Source organism: Protopterus annectens, chromosome 6.part0 (assembly GCF_019279795.1).
Source record: "Protopterus annectens isolate FY-2018-M chromosome 6.part0, PAN1.0, whole genome shotgun sequence".
In the NCBI taxonomy this organism is placed as follows: Eukaryota; Metazoa; Chordata; order Ceratodontiformes; family Protopteridae; genus Protopterus; species Protopterus annectens.
In genome coordinates this window covers 530,576,729-530,603,482 of record NC_056737.1, presented here as the reverse complement: position 1 = coordinate 530,603,482, position 26,754 = coordinate 530,576,729, and the positions used below count along the sequence as shown (strand labels likewise).

The window sequence follows — 26,754 nt, the reverse complement described above, 5'->3', positions numbered from 1 at the left end:
TGTTATACTCACTGTTGTTCAGGAGACTTCTCCATTGGCTCCAGCTTAGTCATAGAATATACTAATCGGACATAAGTCCCCAAGCCAACTATCAGCAGGCACTCATCTGTGAGGGAGTCACCCTGATTTATTTCCAGATTACCATCCACATCTTCTATTCAGTCTGTCAAGTCCTTCAGGAGCACCACAAATGCAGATTGGAACCATATGATAAAGGTCCTATTTTAAGACACAGAATGAGACGAGTGTCATTCCATCTCCATCATCAGTATCAAGGGAGGATCTGCTTGGCTCTTCATCACTCGTGCTTGCTCCTTCCCTGATCCATGGTTTGGAAGCAATGTTTTCAGAACCAAGGTATCACCTGGAGCCTGTATATCCTAGGATGACTGGTATGGTTATCTCAACACCATTTTCAGGCATCAACTTGACTCAAGTCCATCAATGTTGACTGAACCTCAGGATCTAGTGCTGAATGCTGGGTCTTCAGCACTAACCCAATTAGTATATATTACTGGTGTTTGACACATCAGCCTTCCATGAATCAGCACCAGTCTCATCCTAAAGCCCTCCAGGTCATCAGTATTAATATTTTCTTCCTCAGCTCCACTTTCATTCTCTTTGGTGGGGATGGATGCAGCTCCATGTCATAGTCCACTGATGCCAACAGATCTGGAGTTGGCATTCAGTGTGATGGAGAGGATGTTTGCCAGTCCTCCTCCATAATCTGTACTTATCTTATGCTTCAGCCACAGGCACACAACAAATCATTATCTTTTCCCAATCATCAGACATACCAGAATCAGATCAAAATCGATAGCCTCAAGCAACCTGCAAAAGTTCAGTCCGATTCCTCTGGGGGTTTGGATCCCCCTCATATCCTTAGAAAGAGGATGTGCAAGAGGAAGCACATAGACTGCCCTATGAAGTTACTGACCTCTGACACTGATTTGGATAAATGGGAGGGTTCCCCACAATCCCCTCCATAAGATGTCACCTTTGGTGAAATCCTTACATTGATGACACAGAGTGGATCCTGGACAGTTGCCCCCCCCCCCCAAGAAAAGGAGGTGCTTTTTGAAGCTTATACCATTCTATACCTCTTGGGTGATCCAACCTGCTAACCATCTGATAGATTTGGCTGCCAGGAAGGTATGTCAGGAACCAGATTCTTCAAAAACCCTATTAAAAAAACTAATAAAACTCTTCACCCCCCCCCCCCATGATAGGCAGCACTGGTCCAAGGGACCTCTGATGAAATCTACAATTGTAACAATTGTAACAGCAGCCACCAAGTGAGCACTGTTAGATGATGCACATGTTATATATCTACCTAACAAGGAGCCCAGTATGACAAACAGAGTGGTGAACCTTGCATATGCCATGGCCACCTTTGCCTTGATTCATAGGTTCATAGGTGCTTATTAGGTTAATGACCACAAGGGCCTTTTTAAGCCTAACCATACATCCCAAATCTCTGACAAGTTTTGGTACCCTTGATAAGTGTAAGCAGGGGCTTGGGAGATGAAACATTTTTAAGCAGCAGCCTGGGAGATGAACCACTAACAGGAAGGTTGTGTCCATTAGAGACATAGGTGTCAAACCAGGGATGAATTTTCTGTTCCCCATCCAATTGTCCAAGTTACACTTGAATTAGATTAGGAATGAACTCTGCTTCATGTGGATGGGGAGCCAATTCCAGAGACAGGGTAGTCTCTGGGACACATACCTGTCTCTCCAGCAGGTCCAGTTATATCACATATTGAGAGTGTTGAACTATCCATTCTCATATAAAGCACTTCCAGAGAAATTCTGTGGAATAGGCTTTAGACTTTTTGTGGAAGCCACCTTGGCCAGAGTTAAGGAAACTGAGACTACAATGGAGACAATGCTAAACATTACCAACATCTTCATGAAGCTCTTAGGTAATGCAGCCAGTGGAGCAATAAGGGTAGCAGACACACGCATCAACATGTGGTGTCATGCCTGGTTCTGCTTTGCAGCTTTGTGAAAAATTTTAAGGTGTCCTCGACTAACTCTCCCATAGGTTCATAGGTAGGTACTAGGCTATCTGCCCGAGGGCATGTATAAGCCTAGCCAGAGTGTATTGGCTTTCACCACCCCATTGATTAATTAACTGATCCTCTGTCAAGCAGAGCCAATGAAGTGATCCCAGGGGTGTGTTTTCTGTTACACATCCACTCGGAAAGGTTTCTCTTGAAGAGTGTTAGTGAGGGGCTCTGCCTGATGTAATTTGGAATTTTGTTCCAAAGCATGGGGAGTCTCTGTGACAGGAATCTATCCCTCCAGCATGTTCTATTTATTGCTGTGGCACGGTTTAGCTCACTAGAGCGCGTGGCTCGCAGTGACTTGGATTTCTTTAGGTGGAGCATGTCCATCAATTCTGAGTTGGACATGGCTTTGTAAGTCAGGCAGAGATCACCTCTGAGTAAGCAATATGCCACTGAGTACAGCCGGAGTTTTTTCAGTTGGGCTGCATAGGACATATGTTTGAGGCCAGTAATCCTCTTGGTAAGGTACTTTTGTGGTCTTTTCAGCTGTTGGAAGTGTCTTGTGAGGTACATCCCAAATGGGGCATTGTACTCTATAATGGGTCTAATGAGTGATGAGTAGAGGGGCACTATAACCTCTTTATTTCTAGATGCAAACCCTTTAGTAATTAGATGGGCCACATAGAAGGATTTCCTAACTACTTTGGCAATATGATTGTCAAAGGAGAGATTACTATCTACCTGGGTCCCCAGATATCTTATTACCTCTTCTGTATTAAGGGGGTTGCCACCTATGTGGTAATTCGTGAGTGTTTTGTTTTTCCCAAATGGGATGACTGCATTTTTTGGCATTTAGCTTGAGGCCATGACTTTGACTCTTTTCGAGGATGTCCGTGTCAGCCGGAGAGTCATTTATGGCTCCCAGTTTGCAGTCATTGGTGAACTTGGTTAGCCATAGTCCTCCTGTGTTTGCCTGTGCTTCTGAGAAGTATATGCTGAAAAGTAGGGGTCCCAGGACTGAGCCTTGTGGGACACCACTTGTGACTGGTTTAGAGTCAGACCTGGAGCCCACTATTCTTACCGTGTGAGTTCTGTCTGTAATTCAGTTGGCAACCCATCTCTTGATGTAGGGGTTTATGTTCAGGCTGGTAAGTTTTTCAGTAATACCCGAGTGGGGAATGGTGTCAAAAGCCTTGGCAAGGTCAAGGTAGGCTGTGTGAACCACCTTTCCCTCGTCTATGGCCTTAGTGACTGTCTCAAAGAAGTCAACCAGGTTTAGTAGGCATGATCTGCCCTTAACAAAGCCGTACTGGATCGGGTCAAATGTTTAGAGGTTTCCAATGTCTTTATTAATGAGTTCCATGATGATGCACTCCATAGCCTTGCAGACCAGGCTAGTCAGGCTTATGGGGCGATAGTTACCAGTGTCAGTTGTGGCCCCTCCTTTGTAGAGAGGAATAACCATTGCTGTGTGCCATTCTATGGGCACATAGCCTGTGGAGAGGCTGAGGTTGAACAGCGTGTTTAGGTGGGGGGGTTAGTTCGTTCTGTAGTTCGTGCAAGACGCAGCCTGGGACACCATCTGGTCCCATTGATGCTGTGTTTTTGGCCTTTGAAAAGGCTGTTTTCACCTGTGCGTCTGTGATTTTTGGGACACTACACTTTTCCAGTATTGTTGTTGGTCCTTTTGGAGGTGAGAGGAGGGTGAAGTTTGCACTGAATCTATCTGCCAGGATGTTGGCAATATCAGTAGGTTCAGTATATTTTGTACTAGTTCAGTGTATATCTGCGAGTTGCCACTTAGATTCTTAACATAGCTAAAGAAGGCTTTGTGGTTATCTTTTGAATAGTATGGTCTACCATGATGGTTCTGCTTTATTCTGATTCACTGTGAAAGACAAGTTATTGAAGTGTGAGCAGAAAGGTAAGACACTCCTATAGACATTAAATTTGAGACCCCTAAAAATTCCACAGTAGGAATCAGAAGGTCCAAGTCCTTATCATTCTACAAACCCCAGTGTCAACCCTTTTATTTCACTTCAGATAGAGGTAGCCATGGCAGACCTTTATTAGATACCAACCAAGAGGTTGCAGACGTCTACAAAATCAGTGATTTTGGGGCCCTTTTTGGGCAAACAATCCCAAAGTCCCTGGAGGAGAGTCTGACTGTTTATGGCTGGAGTCAGTTAGGGACCAGTTATCTCTCTACCTGCTTGCATACATAGAAATCACACAGGACATGTGATGAGAGAGACAGTATCTGGAGGTTATTCTTTACCCTTTTCCCACCCCCGTGTCACCAATCTCAGCCACTCCCAGATGTTTTACCTCACCGACTAAAACTGTCCAGAAAAGAAATACTTTCTTTCTTGGCAAAAATAGCCATCCAAGAGGTACCACCAGACCAGAAATGGTCCAGTATCTATTCAAGATTCTTTTTAGTTCCAAGGAAAAACAAGGACGTCAGGCCCATCCTAGATCTCAGTGGCCTAAACTTGCATATCAAGAATACCACTTTGAGATTGGTCAGGGTGCAAGCAGTTTTACCTTGTTTGAATGCAAACAATAGGATATGTTTGTTGGATCTCCACAATACCTACTTTCATATCAAAATAGTGGTGAGAGCCATGATTCCAGGAGATCCCTGTTCTTTTGTCTAGAAGCTAACAACTTTCAATTCAGAGCCCTACCCTTTGGCCTCACTGCAGTACCCAGGTATTCACCAAGTACATAGCAGTAGCCTCAGCCCACCTAAGGCTAGGAAGAATCTGTGTATTACCATATTAGGACATTTGGCTCCTTGCTGCTATAACCAGAGAGTCTCTCATCAAATCCAGTGACTTGCTACAGCTCTGCTTATCTTACAGGCATCTCTGTGAATTACAAAGAAGTCAAACCTTTAATTGATGCAACCCAAGCTGTTTATCCACTTTCATCTGGACACAACAAGCTCCACTGTTAGTCTTCACCCAGTCAGAATTCAGGTGCTCAGAGCATCAATCCAACATCTTCCAAACAATTTCTCTCCTTCATCTTTTTTGATACTCTAAGCCTGGAGATCAGTAGTGTCTATGATGGTCATAGTAACCCATGCACATTTTTGCATGTGTCTTCAACAATGGTTGCTCAGAGTTCAATAGTCTTAGATTTCAGATCATCCTTCATGCCTCATAATCATCACTAAGCTGTGCAGGATGCATAAGTCAGATTAAACAAACCAGATGAATAGCATATAGAAGTTGAACACATACATAATGCTGTATCCTTTTCATTCTGTTCTATTCTATACGACATCCCACCCAAACTGTCACTTCTTTCTGTGGATCTGGCAGACCAGTCTGAAGGTGTTCTGCCCATCATACTTATATTGCTGAAATATTTTGTATTTCTATAATAGTTCATAGGGGGAGTTTGGGAAGGAAAAAAAATCTTAAAGAAGCTGGAGGCAAGGTGCATTAGCAGGGCTGGATCAGATCTGACAACTGGCTAGATACTCATCGGTCGTATTAGACAGACCAAGATGAAAAGGGTCCAGTGCAATGGTAAGTATGTAACTGCTGTTTCTTTACATATGTAACTGATGAGATAACCTCTTCCCTAGAGAAGTTGTCAGATGGATCAGATAAATCACAGCCTGAATCCCATTTGGAAATACTATCCATCATAGCCAACCTCATGGTGTGTGTGTGTGTGTGCGTGTGTGTGTGTGTGTGTGTGTGTGTGTGTGTGTGTGTGTGTGTGTGTGTGTGTGTAGCTTGTAACACAGCAGATGGTTTGTCAAGGGAGAAAGCTGTGGGCGTTACAGTAATGTGCCATGTCTGGCTCTGCTTTACTGATTTCCCTAACGACTCAAAGGTGAATTATGAAGCCCCCTTTCATGGTCTTATAATTTTCATTTTGGAAGTAAAGATTTATATGGAGAGGATGGAAGAGGAGGGGAAGATATTGATGGGAGATGGCATTAAATTTTCAAACCCATATAGTTTCTTCTCCAGAACCCATAAAACCAAACTCCAGCTTTTTGCTCCAGTGCAAATGAAACAGTCAGTTTTTAGGTAAGGCATCTGGCTTCTCATGATTTCTTCAGCAAGGTTACTTGTACTTTCATTTTGTGCCATGATGCTCCTTCACCACTGACTGATGGATGCAAACCATCGTTAATACCATCTTTCCCAGCTCCTTGCTGGGTGTTTCATCCCATCAGAAAAAGACATCAACTCTAGATATAGGTTTGTATCTAGGAGGCCCAGCAGTCTAGTGAGTGTTAAGATATTCCTCCAGATTCTTTTTATTGCCATAAAAAAACAGAGATCTCAAACCCACCCCAAACATAATGGACGTAAATACCTTTATTCTTGCAGACGTGCATGGTCTCAGTTCAGGTAGTCCTTTGCTATGTAGCATATGGAGTGTAGATATGCTCTTTGGACAGATAGAACATGCCTGCATGTCAGAATCCACTTGCAATCCAGGAGAGGTCTGAACACCAAGAACTGATCATTACATTTTCCAGACACTTTCATTGGGTCTCACCTTAATCTACATTTTTCTCATCAAAAGCAAGTCCCTGATGGTGGTGCACTTGCATCTGCTGGGAGCCAAGGTGCTTTCCTACCTGGATGACTATCTCCTCACTGCATCTTCCTGAGATTAGCTACCCAAATGAGAAAGTATCTTAAAAACTTTCCTTCATTCCCAGAACATAGCGCTAAAGATACTGCTGTCTCAGTTGCAGTCATCTCAGTGTCTAGTTTTCATAGGCTGCAAGCTGGTCAGATTGACTTGCAAGGTGAGGCTTCTCACAGAGAGGGTTCAGGGCCTAATATCCAAAGTTGCTGCTATTCTCAATTCTGTTATAGCTTCAGTTCACCAGAGTCTCATTGTTTAGCTTCTCAGGTCAGTGGCCATGTTAATAGTTCCCCTAGCCAGATTCCATATGAGAGTTCTTCATTGTACTCTGATTGTCCAGTGGTTCCAAAATGCAGACACTGAGAATGATGTCCACATAACACATGCATGCAGACATTTGTTATAGTTGTTAGAAACCAAAAATCTTTGCTTGGGCAGCTCCTTTCGTCTCCAGCTGACATTCCCAACCAGCCCACCTACAAAACTATAAGAAACGTCAGGAACTTTAACCTTGACAACTTCCAAAATGAACTCAAAGCATGTAATTGGAATGTCTTGAAACAATTCCCATTACAAGAAGGAGTTGAATACTTCAATACCAGATTTCTGGCTATCCTTAACCACCATGCTCCTACCTGTACCATCCGTGTAAAAGCCACAGTTGCACCATGGCTATCAAAAGAAACAAAAACCAAAATTAAACTAAGAAACAACGCCTGGGCCAGGTGGCATGTTACCAAAGCCCCTATGGATCAAGTAAGATACCTGCAGCTAAGGAACAAGACCAAAAAATCTGTCATTCTAGACAAAAAAAAAAATCACTACACCCTCCTAAAACAAAAATATCAGCTAAAACCTCAAAAGTTCTGGGCTGGTATGAACAATCTTCTCCACCCAGGCTGTTCCACCACTAGTACCCCATCAGCTGCCCTTGATAACCCCTGTAAAAATTGCAAACAGCTTCAACTCCTTCTTTACTGAAACTATCCAGTCTCTAGTTACCCATCTCACTCCATCGGCCACAAACACCAGCTCTGGCACATCTAGCCCTGATCCACCCAGCAACCAACCCACCGTTACCTTTCAAACCGTACCTACCAACCTGATCCGGACCTTACTCAAAAAGCTAAAACCTACTACACTAGCTGCCAACTACCTCCCAGCTGAATATCTTTAAAAAGCAGCTGATGCCATAGCACTTCCCATTTCTGTTCTGATCAACAGATCCATCTCAGAAGGATCCATCCCAGCAATATAGAAAATATCACGTTATACCTCTCCATAAAGGAGGACGTTTCACAGAATTATCTAACATTAGACCTATAGCCATTCTTTCACCACTAGCTAAAATCATGGAAAGATGCATACACAAACAAATCATGCACTTTCTTATTCAAAACGTTAAGCTCACTGACTCTCAGCACGGCTTTAGACCATTCTACAGTAGCACCATGGCTCTTCTGTCTTTCTCTAATGTCATCAATCTTCACATAACAACAACAAACTGTCTTCAGCACTCTTCCTAGATCTCTCAAAAGCTTTCCATATGGTCAACCATCAGCTACTGCTCAATACCCTACAAACCATCTGTTTAGACCAACACACAATACAATGGTTTCACTCCTACCTAAACAGTAGACAGCAGGCTGTCTTATGGCATAGCAAGCTGTCATCCCAATTTCCTCTAACCCTAGGTGTTCCACAATGGTCCATACTAGGTTCCCTTCTTTTCTCTATCTTTATCAATGATCTACCCACCACCATCCCAGGAGCCACCTGCATCCAATATGCAGATGACTCAACACTAATATGCTCCGCCTTCTCTCCTACACAACTTCTATCCCTCACCCAGACCACTTTCAGCATGGTAGAAACATGGCTAGCTAATCACAGCCTGCTTCTAAATCCTAACAAAACCAAGTTACTACTTTTCTCCGCTAACTGTAGAATTTCTCCTCCTTCCTTCAACATCAAATCTAGCAATGACACCATTATCTCCCCTGATGACCATACAAAGCTTCAAGGTGTAATAATAGACAACAACCTTAAATTTGATAAACATGTCAATCATACTATTAAGTCTGTCAACAAAAAACTTGGCTCCCTGTACAGAGCCAAACCTTTCCTCACCCCCCCCCCCAGCTAGGGTAGCTATTGCAAGATCACACCTCCTCTATACCCTTATCTATGCCTCCCCTGTACTAACCAACCTATCCAAAACCGATCTCAACAAATTATCAGGCTGTTACAATCATATAGCCAGATTCGCTACTGGCATGGCTTTTAGGACCCATCATTGCCAGAATCTCAAAGCACTGGGATGGCTAGAGTATCCTACCCTTCTACAGTTCAACCAGCTTATAGTAGCGCATAAAATACTCCATCAACCTGATAACACCCCTGCCCTCAAAAATATTCTCACCCCTCATAGTGCCCCCAGGCCATTACGCTCAGCTGATAAACTAATGATACTGACCAAAAAAATCCAACAACTCTGCAGGCAATGCTATATTTGCCAACTCAACTGGTAAAATCTGGAATCTGCTTCCTACTACCATTACCAGGGTGACCTCACTACCCCTATTTAAAAGAGAACTAAAAAAATACCTCACATCTCATTGGCTGTACTCTTGTTCTAAACCTGACTAACAACTTCACTAATATATGTCTTGCTACCCAACATACTGTTTAGCCAAGTACCTATGCCTCATAGCATTTGAATGTCTAAGCATTGCGAATTATGAGATCTGATTGTTTTCTACAGTATGGTATAACTTTTGGTTCGCAGAAAATAAAATTCAGTGTAAACATTCATATTGTAATCAACTATGTCTGAATTTTCAATTAACTTTTTCATCAGTCTGCCATACTATGAATATTTACTGTATTAGTCTCACTGATATTATTGGCTTTAAATTCACCAGTGACTTTAGTATCAACAGATGTTACTAATTTTAATTTTGCAAATGTTTAGGAATATTAAGTTTATCTTCCTGCAGTTTCTCTATTTCAGATTTAGAAGGTATTGTCAGCACATGACTTAAATCAAACTTTCCCAACAAACCATAACTGAGACTAATCATTGCTAAATGACCAGGAATAAACTAACATTCTGAAATCAAGGAATTTCAGGATTTCATTGCATGCTGTTCTTTGCAGCATTGTGTAATTCTTTAAAACTACCTATCGGAGGGGCTTTTTTTAGGATTAGACTGCTTTACATTATGCATGCCTCCTGCTGGTTGGATTTCATGTCCTTTGGGCTTTCATAGATTCATAGGTTGGTACTAGGCTATCAGCCCTAGGGCCTATACAAGCCTAGCCATAACAATTCCCTGGCTATTTCTTCCCACACTATTTACTTCCCTGGACCCCTGTCTAACAGGGCGACTGACGTGATCCCCGGGGTGAATTTCCTTTCTCCCATCCAATCGTCAAGGTTCCTTTTGAAGAGGGCCAAAGAGGCACTCTGCTTGACATGTATGGGCAATCTATTCCAGAGTCTGGGGAGTCTCTGGGTCAGGAACCTATCCCTCCAGCATGCCTACAAAATTGTGCTAATTAGCTAGGTATTGGTGACCTGTTTGCTCTCAGGTTGACTGGCAGAGGCATTTCTGAGCATATCATCTTTAATGCACACAAGTTGTTAGCTGATGGAATGTACCTTTTCTTGTTAATATAATATATCATCATCTGTGGGCCACAGAGGGACTTTGGTACCCATAATGCAGTCAACTAATTTAAGCACGTTTGGTAGAGCTGATAGTCTGTTGGATATCTGAGTCATGATGCATCATTTTAGGGGAAAGTGTGAAGTAATTAATTCAGCTGTATAGATTACCCTTGCTGGTTATGGTATTTTCACTGTTCTAGTCTATGCCACTGCATGATATGAGGATGCAGACGGTCCCCTGGATAATTAATCTTCTGAAATGCTTACTTTGTTCACTATTAGCTTCAGAATGGCTTGCTCCTAGGGTTCAGAATGCCCTGATAGTTTCTGTTTTGGCAGGATGGCTTATCTATGTAATGCTGTAAATCTTTGTATAACACAAGCCAGATCTATAGAATGGCTTGGTATGCTGAACCTGAGGAGTTCTAGGCTCTCTTGGAACACAAGATGGTGAAAGTGTGCTGTATATGGGTTCTTTTCCCGTGCTGTAAATTGGCTGGCTGAAGTGTTTGCAAAATCAGTATCCCTTGTAATCCAGTATTGGGACATCTACATTCACATTAATCACTGCACCATCCACCCACTTACTATTCCAGTTTGACTGCTTCAAACGTGGTTATGTAAACAAGTAGCTTCTATTACTTATATATTTTATACTGTCTATTATAACAGTCTGCATACTTCAGTAATGGTACTCTCTGTGTTTTATGGCATACTTGGTGGAACTGTATTTTTATTCACATGGCTATGGCATTATTTGCATTTCATTGGAGAGACATGGTGAAATTGCCTTCTACTTTGCATTTCCAATTATTTGTAAATAGAAAGCCAATTACACATTTTTAACATAACAAGCAATACATTTACATTTTTGCCATGCGCAACATGTACATACATTAATCACATCCAAAATAAGAGCTGACAATGTGTTTTAAGCAAACATTAAATATAGTTTCATAGTTTCATAGTATAGTACCAGGCTATCTGCCCTAGGGCATTTATAAGCCTAGCCAAAGTGTATGTGGCTTTCGCCACCCCATGTAAAGATACAAAAGTGTACAATTTAAATTAAATTTAGTTTACTGTGCCTCTATCTAGCAATGACACAGAGATGACCCCCAGGGTAAACCTACGATCACCCATCCATTCGTCCAGATTTCTCTTGAAGAGAGTCAGTGAGGGGCTCTGCCTAACATGGACAGGTATCCTGTTCCAGAGTGCGGGAAGCCTCTGGGTTATGAATCTGTCCCTCCAGCATGTCCTATTCATATTTGTGCTGAGGTTTAGATCTTTAGCTCTCTTGGCTCTGATGGATTTCGATTTTTTGAGGTGGAGCATGTCCATTAATTCTGAATTGGACATGGCCTTGTACGTAAGGCACAGATCACCTCTGAGCAGGCGTATGCTACTGAATAGAGCTGGAGCTTTTTCAGTCTGGCAGCATATGACATATGCTGGAGACGCTTGATCCTCTTGGTAAGGTACTTTTGGGGTCTCTCCAGCTGCTGCAATTGCCAGGTGAGGTACATACCAAATGGGGCATTGTACTCAATCATAGGCCCGATAAGGGAGGAATATAAGGGTACAATGACATCCTTTGATCTGGATGTGAATCCCTTCATGATGAGGTGGGCAAGGTAGAAGGTCTTTCTAACCACTTTGGCGACGTGGGTGTCAAATGAGAGGTCACTGTCAACTTGAGTCCCCAGGTCTCTGATTACTTTTTCTGTACTTAATGGATTACCACCTATGTGGTAATTTGTGGGTACTTTGTTTTTTCCAAAGGGGATGACTATACATTTTTTGGCATTTAGTTTAAGGCCATGACTCTGGCAGCAGTCATCTGTTTCTGTGAGGCCCTTCTGGAGGATGCATGTGTCAGCTGGTGTGTCGACTATGGCGCCTAGTTTGCAGTCGTCTGCGAACTTTGTCAGCCACAACCCCCCTATGTTTGCCTGCACATCTGAGAAATAAATGCCGAACAAGAGGGGTCCCAAGACAGAGCCCTGTGGGACTCAACTTTTGACTGGCTTAGAGTCTGACATAGCTCCAGCTATTCTGACTTTGTGGGTTCTGTCCTTTAGCCAGTTTGCAACCCATCTTGTGACAAACGGGTTTACATTTAAGCTGTTGAGCTTGTCTATGATGCCTGAGTGGGGTATTGTGTCGAAGGCTTTTGCCAGATCCAGGTAGGCTGTATGAACTGCTTTGCCTTCATCGATGGCTCTAGTGACTGTTTCAAAAAAGTCCACTAGGTTTAAAAGACAGGATCTGCCTTTTACAAAGCTGAACTGGGTAGGGTCAATTGTCTGTAGGTCCCCGATGTCTTTGTTTATGAGTTCCATAATGATCCTTTCCATAGCTTTGCAGACCAGGCTGGTCAAGCTTATGGGGCGGTAGTTTCCAGGGTCTGTAGAGGTGCCAAAAGCTTATTACAAATCAACATATACAATCACAAGATAGAATAAATAAGAAAAGAATGACATGGTAACAAGCTCACATTACAAAACCACAAATTCTTGCACCTCAACAAAAATTCCTTCAAAGAATCTTTTTACTACAAAACAATACTGCCTGGAAACAATTTATTGAGCTAGTCATGGAGAGTAGAACTCATAATGGAAATTAGGGCTGATGTTTTGTTGGCAGGGCTTCAAATGGACAAAGATCGTAATTGGTCACATATTTACGTTGCTTTCTTACTTGTATGTTTTATATGTATTTATTCATGTATTTACTTTGCATTACCTTTATATTTCAAATAAATTACCAGTATGATTTGTTATAAATTATGCAGTATAACTACGATTTGATGAAAACCTATTCTACGTTATGCTTTTGTATGTTAAACTTTATTTTATATATAGTCTTCTAAATAGTATGAGGCGATCTGATGACAAGATTTTAGGTGAAGGACTTATATATTTCAAACAGGGGGCATCAAATCAAAAGGTACTCATCAATATACTTGTATCTCTGCCAGAAGTGAGCATTATTAAAATTATTTTTTATTAAAGCAGAGGAGAATGCATTAAACACAAATAATGAATATCAGACTGTATGGAAAGAAGCATTTTATATGTTTCTCATTTTAAAATAGCTCATCTGTATTTATTGCTGTATTTTCTGTTTCTGCAGGCATACTTAAGTCGTGCTGCCTTTTATGGTATCAAAGGACTATACACAAAAGCTATTCTAAACTGCAGTGAAGCTTTAAGAATTCAGCCCAAAAGTGTTAGAGCCTATCTTTACAGAGGTGCTTTAAAGTATTACATCAAAGTAAGTATTAAACTGTGCAGATCCAACTTGCTGGTTATGGTACTGTCAGTTTCATTTAACTGGAGTTTAAAGTAGATTACATGCAAATGGTATTAGTGCCCATGAGTAGTTAAATTTGTAAATTAGCATTACTGAATTAGACATTGTGTATCTGCAGCAGAGTGAATTAGGGTTTTTGATGTTATTGCTCTCTCAGTTGTTTGTGTTCCCTTTGATTTTTTCTGGTGTGCTGAATTCCATGAACAACAGGTTTAGTGCAGTGCTGAATTGTGCTGACTGATGAGTAGTATCTTCTAGTCAAGTGATAGAAGCTGCAGAGGTTGTAGCAGGTGGCTTTATTATGCAGTCTGTCAGCAACAGGCAGGAAGTAGTTTGAAAATAAGAGACCCTTGGACTACCTTAACCTTGTAGGTGCCAGGGAGACATCTGGTTTTGGAGCAGATGGTGCAGTGGTGTTTCGGGGGGGGGGGGGGTTGGAAATGAATCAACAGATTTTGTTTTCAGAGGACTGTAGAGTGGATCAAGTTTTTAGAGGCTGTCGCTATGATGGGGAGCCCATATTTGAGCTGAGGTAGGAGGATTCCTTTGCCTATTGCCGCTCTTATTTGTATGAAGAGAAAGGGAGATAGTTTGCAGGGCCAGAATAAAAAAGAGTTGATATTTATTCCCGATGTTTTCAGTGTGGTTATGGAAGTTAAGAGTGTGTTCCAGCCATAGACCTAGTTATTTAAAGGCTATTTTAAGGATGTGGTTGTTTCTATTGTGGTACCCTTGAGGTCAGTGAAGGTCAGTTTATTAGGAGTTCTTTCAGCTTTGGGTTGTTTAGCTAAAGATTAAGGGAGTGTTAGACTGAAACTGGGCTTGAATAGTTGAATGTGAGGTATTGGACTGAAGTATATCCATATCATCTGCATAAAGAGTGATAGAAAGGTTAGGGAGATTGGAAAGTGCATTGTTAACAAAGATTGAAAACAACAGTGGGTCAGGTTTGGGTTCCTAGGGCACAGCTTTTGTAATTTTGACTCTGAAATAGCTATTTGCTAAGAAGTCACTGGACAAGGTGAGTGAAGGAGAAAGAGGAGGAGGAAGAAGTGGTCAATAAGTTCAAAAGTAGTGGTATACAATATACCCTTATCATCATCTACAGACAGATTTGAGGATTTTATACATAATATAAACTTTCCACAAATTACAGAAGATCAAAGGAAACTCTTAAAATCACCGTTACATTTAAAAGAGATAAAAGCTGCAATAAACAAACTAAAATTAGGTAAATCTCCTGGGCCTGATGGATACACATCGGATTTTTATAAGCTATTCATGGAACCTATCTCCAAAGTGTTATTAAAAGTTTTCAACTATATAATACAATATGGTATAACAGACAAATACTTAAATAACTCCAAGACAGTGTTGATTCCTAAACTGCATTCTGACCCAACAGATCCAGCAAATTATAGGCTAATAGCCCTCATAAACACTGATCTTAAGATATTAGCCATACTTCCCAACCGTCCCGAATTACTCGTTTTTTACCGGGTTTTGGGGTCCAAATAATGGGGTGCCACGGTTTCCGAGTGGCACCCCTTCATTTCTGAATTTTCCCCATTTTTTTTTTTAAAAAGTTGTATTTTTCCATGGTTTCAGCTGACGTCATCACGTGCATGATAACGTCAGCTCCACCAGCCTGTCGGAATTGTGCTCGAGGGCTCACGTACACATTTCCAGCTGGTTTCTGCCTGGGAAGGACTGTTTGATCTCAACTGAGTCTGCGCAGGTCGAATGAATTGCGGCCTAGTTTGAATCTCAAGTTCTCAGCTGCTGCATGGGTAACTGAATGGTGGAAACATCTGCAAGCGAGTTGGGTTGCTTTCTGCCTGGGAAAGATGAATCTCATTCATTTACTTGGATCTGCCAGTGGCTCGAAGTTGAAGTAAATGCCTGGGTACTGCAGACTAGAGCTTGAGTGAGTAGGAATTGGATCTGCGAGTGGAGAGTGTTTCAAGGTATTTTTATTTTTTCTCATGAACTGAATTTCAGGTGTGTGTGTGTGTGTGTCTGTGTGTGTGTGTGTATGTGTGTGTGTATAGTGTGAATAGTTTTTGAAAAGTCTCATTGCATTATCCAAAATAATCGACTAATATTTCCATTGCTTTTGTGCACTATTTTCTGTTGTGTGTGGTGTTTGATCTCTGTTCTTATCCCCCTCCCCTTTTAGCACACATGCACATACCACAGAGATTATTTTATTTATTTATTTTTACATTGTAGGCTGACATCCATTTTCATTTGCGGTGGTGCTTAGGTTACCATGGATGCATCTTCTTGAGCTGGGATGACCCGTTAACCTTCACGGAGTAAAGCAGTCCCATAAGTGTATGGGTGGCCCGAAAATTATTTTCGTAGAAGCTTATCATTTCAGGAGAGTGCTGCCCTGTTTTTCCTTAATCCGTTTCCCCGTAGGTTGTATTTTGTGTTGAAAAGAGATCTGGTATTCAGGTATTGTTTACCTAACCACGATATGAGCATACCTTACCTTTATATTTCTGATCTGAGATCTATGGTCCACCCCTTTTAGAAATTAAATGAGATATGTTCATTTTGCATGAGCTGGGCATGGTTAAGACCGGTTTGATTTTTTAAGCAGTGTTACTTTATTTGAAGCTAAGCAAAAATTGACTTTGTCTCTATAATTTTATTCACTGTTCCAATTAACTTCTGTTTTTTTTTTTTTTTTTTTTTGCCCTTAACTTAGCTGTGTGGAGAAGAATGTGAACTGCACAATTTCATTTATTTTTGCATTGTTTTGGTATCCCAAGGTAATGATTTAGCTTCTTACATAGTTATGTTTGTCTATTAATGTTTTGTGGTCCTCTGTGCTTGCAGGTTTTAAATAAAATTTGACAACAGATAAGGAAAAAAAAAATCCTTTCCCTTCTTAGATTATCAAGTTGGCCTTTTCATGATATTACTTGTGCAGTGAGGTTGCCTGTCTGGTAAATGCTGCTAGAAAAAAAAGTAAAGCTCCTGTACATTGCAGTGTATCAGAGGCAAGCAGTGGCTGTTCTTCTATCTGTACTGTTTGAAGTGCAGGTAGGAAGGATTTGCGTGAAATTATGAGAATGGTCCTTTGTAAAGGTTTTGGGATGATGGTGTTACGAATGCCCATCCTTCTGGTTTGCTTTAGTGTTTAATGGGTAGAGCTTTAGTGAGGTGAAGATTAATACAGAGGTGCAGTTTTTTGTTTTCCACATCATATCTACTAAAAGTTTCTAAGGGAGCCAGGATGCTTGTGGGTAAATAACTTGCATAGAAATGCCAGTTTCAATGTATACACACTTATTGAAGTCAGAGTAAGTTACCTTTGGAGTTAATCACTTTTGTACAGTTGTTATGGTTTAACAGGGTTTGTGGTGTAGTATAAAGTGTAGTCTTTCTAGGAACATGACCCCTAAGGTAAGTAAGTAAGAAATGTTTTATTTCAGTTAGCTATCACCATCAGTTGATGACAGCGTTGCTGCATTGTTACTGTAATGGTTTTATCTAGTAAGAGTAGGTATAGACTGAAGCTCCTACTATATTCTCATTAGAGGGTGCTGACTATTTTGTGGGACCATGTCCTTAGGATTGTGTTGAATGTTCTTCAGTAGAACGTGTTCCCAGCACACAGGGCTTGGAATGGACCTTTCCTAACACTCTGCTGAGCTAAAAAAAAGGACCAAGTTTTCCAAGCTACCTGAACTAACCTCGTCCAAGCTCTGCCCTGACAATTGAACAGGCACATCTAATCAATTGGGGTGACAAATTCACCAACTGAATTCTTTGGGTTGCAAGTATAGGCTGTTTATGGTCACCTAGAGTGCCTGGCTGTTAATTACCTGTGAATATGTTTCCATTATTCTGATGTTGAGGGTTTTAGATTATTTCAGATGGGTATCGGGTATTACCAGAACATAAAGGTACACTTTCTCCCCAGGCTTTCAGCTTAGAAACCTTATCTCTGAGTTTAATATGGATTAAACAAAAGTGGAAAGTCATTCGAAATATGTTGTATGTTGCATGTTAGTGTGTTAATCAACCATGTATTAGTGTATTGGTGATTTTCAAAAACGTCTTGTTTTACATTTACTTTAATTTCCAGTTCGTGCCATATTTTGATTGTCTGTTCTTCAGTTTGCATTTGAAAGTTGGTATCCCACAATCCCATTGGAGTGGGTGGGGGTACATAATTATGTATGCAAATGTTATGTTAATCAGCGTACAGATTTGTACCTATTTTTCATGGGCCTTGTCCAGATTTTTGATGTTTCCAGGTTGAGAGGTATGATATTAGCCCATGTTATAGCAAATAGACTTAAGAATATACTCCCCTCTATTATTTCCCAACAACAAATGGGCTTTATGACAAACAGGCAAACAAATGACAATACCCTCCTTTTAGATACCATTGTAAGACTACTTAATAGGGATAAATTCCCCAGATATGCCCTTACAGTAGATGCAACTAAAGCTTTTGATAGAGTAAACTTACACTTTCTCTTTAATATACTGCCTTTATATGGTTTTCCTCAAGAATTCATTAAAATGATCCAGGTTCTGTATCAGAAAGCTTCTACCACTATACAGGTAAATAAACTTATAACTAACCCTATACTCTTATCCAATGGTACAAGACAAGGATGTCATCTTTCGCCATACCTATTTAATCTTTATCTAGAACCCCTCCTTCTGTTTATTTCACAAAAAACCTTTCATCATATTCCCAGAATCCACAATACAAATCTTATATAAATAAAAATGCTGGTTACTGCCACAGCACGCTTGCTTATAAACAGATAAATAAATAGGTAAATAACTCAGGCAAGCGTCGACAGAGTGAGAAATAACATCCAATGTGTAGAAAATCCAAGCAATCCAGTCTTCTGAAACAGATAAATCAGTTTATTGCACAGATGAACCACGATAAGCGCTTTCACTAACTAGTAGCTTTTTCAGATCACAAACAAGAGGCACAATAGCCATGTGCTTTAAATATCTGCATGTTAATTAATCAACCAACTTTTAAAGCAGAAGCGCCATAAAACAAAACTTGAAAACTAAATATATAAACATAATATCATTGACATCTAAAATAGACAATAGTGTATACATGATTCTTACAACGCAGAAACTATTTAAATCATTGCAATTAGCTGACACTTTTGCCCTTATACAACCGTTACACCTAAATCCTAATTTACTAATAAAAAATAAACCAGTAAATCTAACAAACTCCCCCCTGATAAAAGACTACACAATATGGGATATTTACGAATGGAAAGACTCTAACACGGGGCAAATGAGACTTGAACTCAAACTTCCTATGAAATATAATATTATCCTTAACCAACTTCATCATCTTATAAATGCTAAATTCTCACAAATACACACTGACTTACAGAACATAGATCTAGTTAAATTAATACTTGAAAATCTTGCAATTAAAGGGAAAACAATTTCTAGGACTTATAAAATTGTAATGAGTGCAAAACATCAGAATTCTTTATTATTTTCAAACTATTGGCAAATGAAAAATCAATCAGTGACTGAAGAAAATAAGAAACTAGCCATTGAAAATACAATCAAATTCATTCCTTTCAAGAAGCTTTTATATACACAAATTATGGTAAATAACAATATATATTATATCTTATCTAAATTAAATAAATTCAATCCTAATGTTTCGCCTATATGTCCCCATTGTCCGGATCAAACAGCTGATATTTTACATGTCATGTGGAACTGTACTAAGATACACAACTTATGGTGTTCCTTGAGAGTAAGATTAGAGACGATGGGATATGAAAAATAAACCCTTACTTGGGAGACAGCTATATTGTACATTAATATCAATCAACTCCCAAAAATATTAAAACATGTCTTTATTATGATGTGTGCCCTTATTAAATTCTTTATTACAAAGAATTGGAATGTCATGTCACCAATTACATGGGAAAATTTTAGCAATCTTGCTATCAAATATATCTCATCTCACAAATTAATTTATTCAAAAACAAAAAACAAACACTATTACCAAAAATATTGGGGTTACTTGCTAGATATAATTCTTGACAAATAAAATTTGCCTACAAATTGTCATGAAAAGCTAACCTTTAAATAAGAAATGAGTGTAGTATAACCAGTCTTTCTTGCATCTTCTCCCTTTTCTTAGTATATGTGTAACTAGATATTTTCCATAAACATACTAATAAATGGTTAAATTTCTATTTTTACTTTATATATAGACTATCCCCATTCTAACGATCCCTTATGAGACTAAATTAACATAAGAATTCTCATACTTTACTTGACGATGTAGTGACTTCTTGTGTATATATTGTGTATATATATATATATATATATATATATATATATATATATATATATATATGTATAATTTTCTCAGAACGAGATTGTTGTCTGTTTTCTTTAGATAGGTATTTGTATTGTTTATTTGTGTTTTTGAGTTACCGTATTGTTGTTAATATTTGAAAAAAGAAAATTGAAATAAAGAGATTTTGGAAAAAAAAAGTTCAAAAGTAGTGGTAGGGGTAAGGTCAATAAAGAGGTCAATAAAAATATACCAAGACTATACCCCAATTTGCAACAGCTGAACTAACCCTGGCCCTCCTGAACATTAATAATCACAAAAACATATGTATAACTGCTCTTTATATTTCACCAGGAAATAACAACCCCACTGTTGAAGATATCCTCTCTTGGTTCTTCATCCAACATAAGCAATGAAACTATACTCTTTGGTGATATAATTATAAACCAGGCTTCTTTTCAATCACCTATATCACTGCAGAATATAAACCTATACAACTACACCCAAATAATTACTTCTCCTACCAGATTTAATAAAGATAACTCCGGTAGCATTCTAGACTGGATATTAGTTTCTCACCCCAACTCCATTTCTGACAATGGCACCCTACCCAACTCCCTCAGTGATCATCTTCCTGCATTTGCTTGTCACTCACCATCCTCCCTCCATCTTCACCACAACTATATCACAACTCGTACCCTAAAAAACTTCAACCCTCTAGCTTTCTCTGACTCACTAAAACTTATGAACTGGAACCCTGTAAAAACCCTCCCTCTTGACGATGCTGTTACATACTTCAATACTACATTCAGTAACCTACTAGATAGCTTTGCTCTCCCCAGAACTAAAAGAATCAAAACCAAATCCACCCCTTGGCTAACAAAAGCAACTACTACACTCATGCATCTCTGAGATAAATCTTGGAAGCATTACCATAAATCTAAAACACCTAACACCCCTACTGAGTATAAGCGACTCCGTAGTAAAGTGAATTAACAAATTGCTTTAGACCGAAAGTCCTACCACTCAAAGCTTCAGAACAATCATAAATCCAACCCCCAAAAATTTTAAAACAGTATATCTGCTCTCCTCTCTCCTGGCAAAAAAGACAATCCCTGCCCCGACCGTAACTCCCAGATCATATATTAGCTACCCAATTCAACTCTTTCTTTATTGATTCAATAGCCAAGCTCACCACATCATTCTCCAGTAACACTTCTACTCCACCCTCATCCCACACCCTCAAGTGTAGTCCCACTAACATCAACACTACTCATCTCCCCCCTTTACCATACAACCCATCTCTCTGCACACCATAAAAAAACTTCTACTAAAACTAAAACCATGCTCTCATGCCCCAGACAACTTTCAATCTAACTTTCTCAAGCTAGCTGCCAATGGCATAGCCCTTCCCATCACCATACTTATCAGCCATTCAACACAAGAATCCTATGTACCCCTCCTCTGGAATAAAGCTTTCAGCATTCTCCTCCACAAAGGAGGCAACAATACTGAAATTTCCAACTTCCGTCCTATAGCCATCCTGTCCCCTATCTCAAAAGTCCTTGAAAAATGCATACACTTGCAACTCCTTCCCTACCTCTGCGACAATCAACTTCTTTCTCCAACTCAACATGGATTTAGACCTGGACATAGTACTACCACTGCCCTTCTCTCCTTCCTTGACATCATCAACCGTGCCTGAGACTCTGGCAACATTGTATCTACCCTTCTCCTAGACTTATCAAAGACCTTTGATACTGTTTCCCACAATCTTATCTTGTCCAAACTCAGTCTTCTGAATATCTTCCCCCTCCTCTATTAACTGGTTTTACAGTTACCTTTCTAATAGACAGCAAGCCGTCAAATGGGACCTCTTCATTCCTTCACACTCCAACAGGAGTTCCACAGGGCTCAGCACTGGGCCTCTTACTTTTTAACATCTTCATTAATAATTTTCATCGGTGCATTCCTAATACCAAGCTTGTCCAATACATGGACAATTCCACCATAATTTGCTATGCTCAATCTCTCCCCAAACTCATGCAACTAACACAAGATGCCTTCTCTTGTACTGAGCCTTGGATGCTGAAAAGTCTCCTTGCTCTCAATACATCCAAAACCAAAATCATTATCTTTACCCCATCTAAAAACACCTCTATCGATAAAAATTCCTTTTCCATAGTCAGTCAAAATAAGATTCCCATTGAAATAGTCTCCCATACACAACTTCTAGGTGTTATCATTGATGAACATTTAAAGTTTGACATTCATATACAAACTAGTATTAAGAAAACACACCAAAAGCTCGGAATGCTCTATTGTCACAGCCATTATCTCACTCCCTCTTCCAAACATATGCTGTCTATTTCCTATCTTATCCCCTCTCTCTTGTATGGAGCCCCTCTCCTCACCAGCCTTCAATCCTCCCTAAAGTCAAAACTGTCATCCTGCTACAATAAAATCTCTAAGTTTGCTACTGGGACCAAATCCTCCTCCCACCACTGTGATGCACTCCACTTCTTGAACTGGCTGGAACTTCCCCACTGTCTCACTTATATTCAACTGTTAACTGCTCACAAACTCATTTTCAAGTCCTCTAACTGCCCTTCCCTCTCCTCTATACTCAGTCATCCTGACAGACTACTCAGGTCCAGTAAACAAAACCTCCTCGAAGTGTACAAACCCTTATGTGCACCTGGGCAATTTCTCCTGTCTTTCTCCCTTGTTCACCTATGGAATTCACTTCCCCCCCACATTCGAATGACCAAAATCACTCCACCTTTAAGACCATGCTCCATTCCCATCTCTCTTCTCACTGGGAATGCTCATGTTCTCACACCAGCTGACTCCCTCTATATCATTTCTGCTGCCCCATCTCTTTTTTTCTTTCTCATAACTCAGCCTATTCACCTTTCACTGTTCTGCTCTCTTACTCTAATTCTTCCTACCTCTCACCTCATGAAACTTTGAGTGCATAAGGGCCTGAACTCCAAATTATACTTATGTACTCCAAGAAAACGTATGTTTTAATTTCATTCAATGCTTTGTTACAACACCTTGCTCAAATATTATTCTTTTGTCTTCTATATTACTGTGTTTTAGTAGTTTTGAAAATTGTATTGTACTTAACTTTGTTGATATTAGCTTTGTAATAATTGTATATGAAGCTTTTCTCCCCGGGCCTCTATTGAAAACAGGCTCATTTTGGCTCAATGGACTTTCCCGGTTAACAGACTGCAAATAAAATAATAAATAAATAAATAAATAAATAAATAAATAAATAAGAGTGCTCCTGAAAAGTTTCCTTTATTCATGTTGAGAAGAATCTCATCTGTAAGTGACCATAGTGTTGTTATTGTGCTCCATATATCCATATATAATATATATAGAGCAAAGTTCCTCCAGTAGATGCTATGGTGGTAGCAACAGCCATGAAGAAGGAATTGTCTGAAGAAAGTTCCTCTGTTCATCCCTGTAACAGGGATTCCTGGGAGATGGACAGGTTTGGGAAATGGGCTTATGTCTCAGTGACCTTTGCTCTCAGATTGCTGAATTATTTAGCTCATGTTACTAGGTTCCAGCGGGATTTGACCAAGAAACTTTCCAAATTCCTTTCAGGTATCTTGCCTGTGGTTGTTCAAAAAATGGTGGACTCCCAGCTTTCTATCCTGGAATCAACTTCTAATGTAGCCATGTGTCTGCTCTCTAATGTAGCTGATGACACAGCCAGGACAGCGGACACTGTGCCGCCATGCTGGATGAATTTTGTGAGAAAGCTTTAACACATATTTTCTAAATGCTCCCTATGATGGGGTGACAATTTTTAGACCAAAAGTTAAAGACACTCTTACCAGGAGCCAACAAGATTGCAAAACTCTTTCTGCAGTGGGAATCCAGTTTTCCACTCCACAAAGATCCTTCTGTAAGAATCAAAAGATGGAGAAAAGGATGTGGTTCTGAAAATCACAGAGTTCTTTCCAAAACTCTCCTGGTGGCAGATCTCTTCATGGCAGAGGAGGAGGTAACTCAAATGGACATCGACCTACAGGCAGAGGTGGATCGTATAACCAGGGCTTCCACAGTCCTTTCTCAGAGAAGTCTTATCAGAATCTCTGAACAATTGCTTAGCTGCTGCACTCTGGAGGCAGTCAGGGGACACTTGTCAATACACCCAAAAGCCTGACAAAATGTAATTTCAGATTCATAGGTTCATAGGTTGGTACTGGGCTATCTGTCCGAAGGCATATATCAGCCCAGCCACGTTGTGCGGTATTCACCGCCCCTTTAGTAATTCCCTAGACCTTTGTACTAGCAGCTAGTACCCTTGGCCCCTATCTAGTAGTGCTGTTGGTGTGATCCCCAGTGTGAACTTTCTGTTACCCATCCACTCATCAAGGTTCCTCTTGAAGAGTGATAGTGAGGGGCTCTGTCTTATGTAGATCGGGACCCTGTTCCATAGTAAGGGAAGTCTCTGCGAAGGGAATCTATCCCTCCAGCATGTTCTATTCATTGTTGTGTTGAGGTTTATATCCCTAGAGCGTGTAGCTCAAGTAGATTTGGTTTTGCTAAGATGGAGCATGTTCAACAATTCATGGGTGCTAAAGATAATTTTCAGTGGCTGTTGTATTCCCTTTTTATTCCCTCCTCAGAAAAAGGAAAGGAAACTCCCTGATGTACCACCCAGTCAATGGGAACTAGCAACAATAGAAATTTCAAAACTACTAGAAAAAAAGAGCCATCCATCCTGTCCTCCAAGACCAGTTAGAATCCAGAGTCTACTTGATTTTCTTTTTAGTTCCAGAGAAGATGTGCGATCTCAGTCACCTAAACCAATTTGTGAAACAGACAAAATTCTAGATAGTCATTATTCAGTCCATACTGTCTCTGTTGAGAAAGGATAATTAGATGTGCACGATAGATCTCCAGGTTGCTTACTGTCATGTGAAGATAGAAAGGTACTTGAGAAGATTATTCTCTCTTTACAGAATCAAACCTTTCCTTACCCCACTTGCTAGAAAAGCAATTGCCAGTTCCCATCTGCTATCAACTCTTTTCTTTGCCTCACCTCTATTCTCCAACTTAAACAAAACAGATCTTAATAAACTATCATCCTGCTATAACCATATTGCCAGATTTGCTACTGGCACAGCCTACCGGACACACCACTGTCACAACCTAAATCGCCTAGGATGGCTTGAACTGCCTACCGTACTGCAGTTCAACCAACTAATAGTGGCACATAAAGTCCTTTACCAACCAGAAAATACACCTGCACTAAAAAATATTATCAGCCCCCTACATCAGCACCTGGCCACTGCGATCATCCACTAGACTCCTAGTTCAAACATACAAATCCAACTACTCAGCTGGGGACTCTCTGTTTGCCAACTCTGTTGAAAAACCTGGAACAGACTCCCAGCTGACTTGACACTAGAACCCTCATGAACTCGATTCAAAAACAAACTCAAGAAATACTTCACAACTCATTAGTTATATCCTTGCACTAACCCCACCTAGTGACCTCTCTCTATTACTTAGATGCCTTACCTTCAACTACTTCTAACTTTTTTCTACCACTCCATTTCAGAAAGGGTCAATTGTATAACTGCTGCTCAATGTATCTTAAACCTGAATGTAATGTTATGTATATATAACTTTGAAAATAATGTTATGCTTTGTAAAGTGTTTTATAATAAGTTAGTACTATATGTGCTAAATGCTGGTATTGCTTATGACTATAATCTGCTTGAAACTAGCATTTACTAAATGCTCAATGTGTATTATTATCTTGGAGCTTTTCTCCCCAGGCCTCTGCTGATAATGGACATATATCCAGTCGGTCTATCCCAGTCAACAAATGTAAAATAAAATAAATAAATAAATAATTCAATTTCTGGTAGGGAGCCAATCACTATCAGTTCAGAGCCCTGCCTTTTCATCTCACCACAATCCCCAGGGTGTTCACTAAGATAATGGCAGTGCACTTGTGGCAGTTAGGGATCCAAGTTTTCCCTTACCTCGACAATTGTCTTCTAACTCCTACCTCCAGGCATCTGTTGCTACACCACCTGGATCTTGTGCTCCACTTGTTACTGAACCTTTGTATAACAGTATATTTTCCCAAATGTCATCTGACACCAACCCAGTGAATGGAATTCATAGGACGCCACCTCAATATCAACCTACAGATTACCAGCTTTCCCCAGTCCAGAGTTTTATCCCTACGACTAGTGGCCATACAGGTGCTTTGTCATCCCTCAACTAAAGCCAGATTGATCTTGCACTTCTTAAGTCTAATGGGATCCAAGATTTTGATGCTCCCACTTGCCAGGCACCATATAAGAGTGCTCCAGTGGACCCTAACAGTACAGTGGTCTCAGAGTATTCACCAATTATATGCAAAAATTTGGCTTCTTCTGATCTGCAGATGTCACTTTGCTTGGTGAATTACATCCTCTTCAGTAACAGAGGGCTACTTGTTCCACATGGATTCCCCAGTGGTGGTAGTAAACATGGACGCCTCCCTTCTAGGGTGGGGGGGGGCATTTTGAATGGAGGATGATCCGGGCTGGATGAACACCCATAGAAGCCAATCTTCACATCAGTATCTTGAAGATGAGAGTGATCATACTAATGTTTCAGGCATTCCAGGATCACCTCCCCAAGGGTGTGATTTTCATGCAGATGGACAATATGACAGTGGTATGGTACATAAACAGGAGGGGACCCGTTCTTACCCTCTGCCATGAGAGTTTGGCAGTGGACAATGTCTTCACACCACTTTCTAA

General features: G+C 40.2%; 1 protein-coding gene across 1 annotated transcript in view; it reads left to right on the top strand.

Annotated features, from left to right (window-relative positions):
* Positions 1-26,754, top strand: part of TTC6 (tetratricopeptide repeat domain 6) — a 2,436,149-nt gene that overhangs the window by 1,644,769 nt on the left and 764,626 nt on the right. The window contains exon 15 of the mRNA XM_044074245.1: positions 13,453-13,593. Within this exon, the coding sequence (XP_043930180.1) occupies positions 13,453-13,593 (141 nt within the window). The remainder of the gene's footprint in view (positions 1-13,452; positions 13,594-26,754) is intronic.